The sequence below is a fragment of the Notothenia coriiceps genome, unplaced genomic scaffold (genome assembly GCF_000735185.1).
Source record: "Notothenia coriiceps isolate Sejong01 unplaced genomic scaffold, NC01 NC01_scaffold00020931, whole genome shotgun sequence".
NCBI lineage: Eukaryota > Metazoa > Chordata > Actinopteri > Perciformes > Nototheniidae > Notothenia > Notothenia coriiceps.
This window is the reverse complement of record NW_011353632.1, coordinates 45,934-54,199: the sequence shown is the minus strand read 5'-3', so window position 1 is coordinate 54,199 and position 8,266 is coordinate 45,934. Positions and strand designations below refer to the sequence as shown.

The 8,266-nt window shown below is 41.8% G+C and overlaps 1 protein-coding gene across 1 annotated transcript in view; it reads left to right on the top strand.

The window, feature by feature from the left end:
* The first annotated feature begins 3,363 nt into the window (after positions 1–3,363).
* Positions 3,364–8,266, top strand: part of LOC104952993 (general transcription factor II-I repeat domain-containing protein 1-like) — a 12,637-nt gene continuing 7,734 nt past the window's right edge. Inside the window, exons 1-3 of the mRNA XM_010779909.1 lie at positions 3,364–3,492; positions 5,327–5,468; positions 7,538–7,714. Of these exons, the coding sequence (XP_010778211.1) occupies positions 3,364–3,492; positions 5,327–5,468; positions 7,538–7,714 (448 nt within the window). The remainder of the gene's footprint in view (positions 3,493–5,326; positions 5,469–7,537; positions 7,715–8,266) is intronic.

Genomic DNA, 8,266 nt, shown 5'->3' with positions numbered 1-8,266 from the left:
TCGTGTTGTACTTTGTGTGTCCATTTTGCCCTTCGTAAGGTTTGGCCTGCCGTCTGTCTGCAGACTTGTCAAAGCCTTAATTCATGCTTTTTACTAACCGGTATCAGTATGTTGTTACTTCGGCATCATTTTGAAACGTGTATTACAATTAAATCACGGTCAAATATGTTCATCTTGTTGTAGTTGCCAGCGATTCTCTCTCTAGTTTAGCATACTCAGCCCGACTCAGCCCGGTTGTTGGCCCGGAAAGAACCTTGATTTTGGAGAGCCAGAAAACTGTGAAATAGTACCCGCTAGCCGGAACTACGCCAAGTGGAAACGCAACCAAAAACGGGCCGGGCACGGCACGCTTAAACCGCGCTCCGTGCTGTAGTGGAAATGCGCCATTAGTGTGCAGAGAATTTGAATCCCAATAAACATCTTGAAATGCTCTAACGTCCTGAAGCCATGTACTGTATGGGCTATGGTGACCTTGTCTTTTACCACGATATCATGTTTTCGAGGGTATGCACTAACATGTATATTACAAACACATCGTGTCTGACTCTGAAGTTAAAGCGAGACACAAATGTTTGGCCATCAAAAACACAGATTTGACCATGTGACAAATGCCCCATTTACTATGAAAGCAGACTTCATGTGTAGTCATTTAACAAAAGAAGCATAGGAAGAGGTTCACTTCTTAATCATAGTAGAGAACTTATATGTAAAGTGTATCTTCTTCCTAAAAACTATAGCATAGAACAAAAACCTTGGTTAGCTGCTGGTGTAAATATAGACTTTTGGACTTGTTACGTCATTTCCCTGTTTCAGAACTCCAAAGACCCAGAGATCTGACATAGAGCTGTGATAGCGTTTCCTAAGTGGACATAGACCTTCATCTGGTCACCTTCACTGACTCCAGTAGGTATTGACATTTTTGGAGCCAAAGTAGCCCTCTGTCAGTAAACAGCTTTATCGCATTACAGACCCCTTTTTAGGTCCTCTGGTTTAATCCAGTTCCTGAGACAATTTAAATTCACTTAGAGGTTAGCTCCAAATGGCACTCCGGCAGAGTGCCCAGGATCTTAAGATGCAGGAAAAACCCTGCAAGATGCACACATCGTAAAAAGACATCGGTAGGAATGTTGAAAAGCCGAAGCAGCTTCTCGTTCATCTGTCTTTCTAATCATCTTTTTAGCAAACAAGTTTCACGTCAGTAGGTAGTAGACACCAGACAATCCATTAGACTATTAGTTGGCATGTCACTATCAACAACTGCAGGATTTGCTTCGACGAAAATTCGTTTTTCTTTAGTGTTGTGTTTCGAGTTGTTTTTGCATACTGAATAGTTTAATATTCACACAGAGCCACAGCAGGACCGTGACATTGTGCCTCCTCGACATGGCATTATTCTGAGCTGATGCTTATCCCCACCTTCCTCCTACTCCGCCTCGCTACTTCCTTTGCCTTTTAAATATGTGAGGGAAAGAGGCCATCTATTTTGAGGCCGCAATCATTTAGGAGGGAGGGGGCTAATGTTTGCTGTGGCCCCAGGGGAGGCACATTTAGATGGCCAATAGACTTGGCATGTTCAGACTGGTGCAGCTGAACCCACCACACCCACCCTCCCCTCCGTCTATCTCTCTCTGCCTCTCTGTCCTCTCTCTATTGAGTCAGTGGTGTGGGGCTGCCAGAGGCGAGTATAATGGTTCCCAGTGTCTGGAGAGATTAAAGGCCAGAGCCGCATTGTTCAAATGCCCCGAGATTAGTTTCCAAGGAGACGGGTTTCAGTTGCCATGAGAACATAGTGCCTGGCTTTAGCCGAGCAGTATTTTATATCTGTTTGCTTCTTAATATACATAGAGTGTCTTGTTATTTGTAGTTATATGTCATTATGTTCTTTGACAGGCAGTTTCAATGTATGATGTAGATAAACCTTGCCTTAAGTGGTCATGGAAACTTAAGGACTTATCTAGATAATCTAAAGTCAATATCTCTTTTTCTGGCGCCATCTGTCAGCGAGGGAAAAACAGGATGTAGGGGCTCATATGACATCATTCGAGTGCTCTAAGAAGCCCCAGATGATACACATAAGAGCATGAAACCATAGGTTGCTGAATACATATGGATTAGCAATGCTAGAAGTGTGGCTGTAGGGATGTTGGCCAGTCCATTGCTTGCCTTTGGTCGAGAATACCTGAGCAACTCTTGACTCTCCGTTGCACCAGCAGCTCAAAAGTCTTTACTTATCTAGTCAAATATCTGAACTACTACTGGAGGCATTGACATCAAGTTTTATAGCAAAGAAGGATAATAATAATAATACATTTATTTTGGGGGGCGTCTTTCATAACACCCAAGGACACCTTACAGGGCATAGGGGCAATATAGGGAACAATTAAAACAGTGGATTTAGTGAAGTATCAGCTGGGGTAAGACAAGACAAACAACAGGAAATTGACTACAAAAGGACACAGGGTACAGATTATAAAGAAAATGCCAGTTTGAACAGGATGAATCCCAAAGATTTAGTTGAACTCCTGATTTACCCTCTGGCGCCATCATGACATTCACATTTGTTGTTTTTAACGAGCTGTCACGACGTTTATTGGAAGGATTCTCAAATGATGTTCAGTAATTGCATTATCCCCCCAAATAGAACTTTGGTTATCTCCTCTTACTTTTTGGAGCGCCATCATCACGCCATAAGTGTCCAAAACTATAGTTTAGACCTAAAAAAACAATATATAAACCTATAACTAAAGGTCATGCATTACTAGTAACACCGATGGTTTAAAACGGTATACACTTCCTATGCTGTCTTGTATATTTATTACACAGCTAACAAACATATTTACCATCGGTCGATTGCAAATTTGAGTTGCAAATATTCACTCTGGATTTCATGAGATTTTTTGAGACAGAAAACCTCACCGATTGGTCTCTTACTAAATTACTTTTCTGTCCATATAACTGTAAAAATGTCAGTTTTTTTTTGTTCTTACTAGTTGATACCCTTATGCAAACGTGACATGCAAAACATCACCACGTTAACCATGTCATTAGGAGCTCCTGAGTAATGCAGAACAGAGCTGTTAGCTTGGCTGTAGAATCTGCCTGTTAGTAGATTAAATAATGATCCCTGAGATAATAAAAGCTTGATCCCTCACTTCCTTTATTCTTCTCCTAGTCTTGGATCGATGCCTTGAATACACGCTAATATTTGCTTAAAGTCAAACACAATGGAGTCAGAAGAAAGTACTTTGAATGCAGGTCACCTCTGAGTGTGTTTATGGATGCACGCTCACGTCCGTTTTTTTTCCTTCCATGTCACGTTGTGGCTGCCTGTCTAATCTGTGTGAATGTCCTCTCTGCAGAGGCATGGCTCAGATGAGGAAGCTGGCCTGTGATGGCATCAGGACCAACTCCCGGGGGGGCGACGCCACGGCCCCGCTGGTGTCCGCCCGACAGGAGATCCTCACCAGCCTGGTGTCCGCCCTCGACTCAGTGGTACGTCCCACGAGACGCCTCACACAACGACTTAAAAAACATACATACATAACACAGCCTGCTAAATGTTTCACTTTTCAAAATATCAAAGTATCACAGCAAACTACACCAGAGACAGGAAGGGAACATCACAGAGGGAGAGCATCATCCATGGACACAATGTCTTTTCTATTTGCAAATGAGTGAAAATCCACCCTGAAACATAATGCTTCTTGTTCTGGTTTTTTAATACTCTTTTTATTTTCATTTTTGTAAACATTCAGACATAACATACATAAACATACACCCGCATACGTACTCAAATGTGTGAAGAATAGTTACTGCACATATAACATACATCTCTCCATGGGTGACAATAATCTCACCTTCATCGTGTAGCAAGACATCTACGTATATCTCAGCTTACATACCAATTACTTAAATAAAAGCACAGAGAGAGAATTAATATGAATAATACATTATAATCTTAATGGCCTGAAGTGTGGCAAGAATGCTTCCTGTTTATATGAAGATGCATTGTTAATGTGCACAACAACCCTCAGTCATGTCACTCAAACGGGGATATTCACAGTTATCTCAATAATGGCAACCCACCTTGATATCGCTATCATTTTTATATATTAAATGATAGTTATTTTAGTAATGGTCTACATTGCTTCTTCATTTTTACAATGTCATGTTGAGGGCTCAGTTATCTCTAACTGACAGGATGATACTTCCTTTGTTATTCGTGGTTATCAAATTGAACTTTTGAACAGAGTTTCCCTTTAAATTGTATTGTGAATGTTGAAATGGTCCCGTATAAGAACACTTTTTTTTTTTAAAGAAGCAGCAAGATTGAATTACTGAGTCCTATTTTCTCCTTTAAGCCCCTGTCACACTGTCCCGAAATTGACACCCGATGGACACACGATTAAGGAAATGTTCAAATTCGGCTCTGATCGTAACAACATCGGGCCATTCGTGAGGGCATCTTAAGCCATCGTATGACCGCCGGTGGAGTTTCTCAGGCTCCGGCAGCAACTTCGGGAGCGGTGGCAAAATCTTTGGCTTAAGATTCCCTCACGAATGTCCCGATGTTGCTACGATCAGAGCTGAATTTGAACATTTCCTTTATCGTGTGTCCATCTGGTTGTTTTATTGCACAACAAAATCATGTAAACATATTATGTAAATAACCCAATTTGTGTTCTGTGAAACTAAAAAGGATATAATATATTATTTTGAAGGCGAGGAAGTTGTTGTTGCTATGGAAACAACATGACGGAGAAAACGTAATATCTTCTACATATAAAGACGGAGAAAGTAAAGAACAAAGTCTGAAAATATCAGTACAGTATCATAATACTTTAACATAATTGTTTGTGTTACTTTCGTTGCAGTTGTATGTCTTAAATGTAATGTAAATGTTGCCTTTGTGTGTGGTTCGGGGCCATCTTCGTGCGAAATTCACAATTCCATATTCATGTGTCCATCGGGTGTCAATTTCGGGACAGTGCGACAGGGGCTTTAGTGGGGTTGAATATTTGTTTCACAGATAGAGCATAATGTTGTATTGATAGCTAGGTAAAACAAAATGCATCTTTAAAAACGTATGAAGTGTTACATAGAGAAAAACAAACTTTTGATTGATATGAATATCTGCAAATACTCCAGGTGTCATTATTGGACTGGAAAAGTGGTGTCAAGCCATCCCTAGAATACCTTGTTCCATCCCAAGAGGAAACACAACGCAGCTCATCACTTTTCTTAATAGACTCTTGAGTGGAGCGCATGTCTTCCTCAGAGTTTATGGTAATGCCTTGAGAGTAACTGATGCCTCCTTGTTTTGCAGTGCATGGCGATGTCTAAACTCAACGCTGAGGTGGCGTGTGTCACCGTACACGAAGACAGCGTGATTGCAGTCGGCACGGAAAAGGGCCGAGTGTTCCTCAACTCCAGGAGGGAGATCCAAACAGACTTCTACAAGTTCTGCCGTGAGTTGAATGTTGAATGGAGCATTGATTAATTTCATTATACAGTACCTACAGCTGTTAGCCAGTTTCATACAAAGGCACTGATTGTTCCTGTAGGATTTGGAAGTTATGTCGTTGCACAATTGCAGATTCAGTCGAATGCTTCAATAACTTTAGCAGCTTGCAGATGTCAGATTATTTCCACAGAAAACTTAGTAGTTGCAGTTTCACACATTTTATCACATAAAAAGATATATCAACAAAACATATTGTCACATTGGATGAGACTTTTTAACTGCTCACAGTCATATGAAATGCTTATTAAGATTAAAATCTACTTTTTTACATTACTTTTTAAACAGTGAATTTGTCAGAGGCTTGTTTAGGAGGAGATTAAGGTGCTGTTTATACGGGAACGAAACGGGTTGTATCCGCTACTTTTCTCTTTCGTATAGCCCGTTCGTTCACACGAGGCCGTAACGGAAACGTGGAAACGGACCCCTAAAGCGATAACGGGTCCAAGGTGGATAGATCTGCGGACGTAACGCTCTGGGGGGCCAAACGGCTCTGTGTGTATGTCCTATACGATCATTTCCTGATAATGATGAAGCCATAGCCCCGCCTCTCCCCACCTCTGCTGCTCACTGCTGTAGCATGGTCAGTAGCTACTGCTACCGACCATGCTACAGATTTTAGTGCAAAATCTACAGCTCCTCTACCACAACCATCAGCAACAAGTGGACATGGAGAACTACATGTTGCTAAATCCACCGCGGAGAATAAACAGCATGGCAACCATGCTCGGGGGTCTTCTTCGCTGCTTTTGGTGTATTTTGTGGCGGAAGTACAGCGCCACTTACAGGCCTGACATATGTACTACAGCGTTTCCGGCGGGTCGAGCGGTCTCGTGTGAAGGGACAACTTTTTTGATATCGAATTCGGTTCGTTTGCGTTTCGTTTGCGTTCCCGTGTGAATGGGGTCTAAGTGCATTGTTGTAATTAGGAGGTTTAAAATCAAGTGGCCTCTCATTCACGCAAACACTCAGATATTCCAGAATACCTCTTACACAAATTGTAAGCCTTCATTTCCTTCAAACAAACGAGTATGCAAGTTTGTAAGCTGAGCTGTGTTTAAGAAAACAGCCTAAGCCCCACCTATTGACCTTGAGCACTAAAGTATAAAATCCCCTCATGTTCTCAGACTCCACAGCGTTTCCCTGCTATTAACACTCATTTGAGGGCAGGTTGATTTCATGAGGCTGGTTCTTCAAGGGGAATGAGTTTTAATGCCAGTTACAGGGAACAATGGCTCCACTTCATCTTGTTCAGTCAAGAAATATAACTGATATTTAGGGCCGAGTGGTCTGATGATGCGCCATGACCGCAGATAAAGATGAGGCTACACTAATATTATTAATTGATTCCCGTGGTGGTTATGTTTTTCAGATTGTTTGACTCAAAGATTTACAATAACTCCATCCTATTCTAAATCCAAACATCAACATTTATAGAAAATTAAAAGATTAAGTAATCTCCAAGATTACCAAGATGTTTTTATCTGATCAAAGATTCTGCTTCAATTTATGTTCGTTGGCTTTTAGACTTTCAAAACAAAATGTTCACTGCTGTCTAAAAGCGTTTTTCTCCTGCTTGTTTTACACAAAGCTAGGCATGTAATCAAACAGCACCATGATTAAAATATATATGTTTTGAAATTAAGGGTGACGCGGTGAGGAAATATAAAAGTACAGACATTAGAAACCTAATTTGAAAAAGTCAATAGAGTGTAGAAATATATAAGTATACATATTTAATCTATTTAAGTTGTGTACGTTATTGGCCCTTAACTAAAACACATGATGAGTATTTGAACAGAATGGTTCACCAATTGTTGAAGATACTTAAAGAGACCCTATTATGCTTTTTTTTGGATAACATGGAACTTTTAAAGTCAAAGCAATGACTCAGGTAGCGGCAAAAGTGAAGTTGCATTAACTATTTGTTAAACTAATACTGAAGGTCATCTGAACCAATAATCATATTGGATGTTCTTGTTCACTTATTATGTGGCTTTTGTCCTTTGTCTTCAGGGGGGCCCTGTCTGCAGAATGTCCCCTCAGCTAACGCACATACCAAAGAGCAGGAAGTAGATCTGAGCAAAGTGAGTAAGGACGGAGATCACGGGAAACCCAGAGCTCCGTCAGAAGCTCAGTCCAACATCTTCGTTCTGAGGAAGATGGTGGAGGAAGTCTTCACCGTTCTCTACAGTAAGTGTGACTCAGCAGGCCTTTATGTGCCATACAACTCTTAAAGGTCCCATGTCATGCTTTTCCGGTTATCACCCGTCCCCTTGTGTGTTATGAAGGTTTTTCTGCTTGTAAACGGTCTGCAGAGTCAAAACCCTCAAAGTACACCCTGTAGGAGTAAAACTCTAACACAGAGAAGACCTGTCTATGCTGCCCCAGAACGCCTCGTTGGACATTTCTCTTTTTCTTCCTGGGTACAGTGACGTATTTGGGTATAGTGATGTAACGTAAAGTAACGATCCAAATGGACCAATCCGCGGAGCCGTTACGTTTGGACCAATCCGCGGACTTCCTCACACACACACACTCGGCGGGACGTTGTGAGGCTCGCTGCTGGGAGGAGCGGGACACTGTGAGCTGGCTCACTGGTGTGGGGTCGGCGAGACAGCGAGACACCGCGGAACTCAGCCTGAGCACACACACAAACTCCCAGCCAGGCTGCGGGTGTGTTTCGGGCTGGGTTTCGCTGTGTCTCGGCTGTCTCGCAGACGGCACTGGGCTCACAGGGAGGGG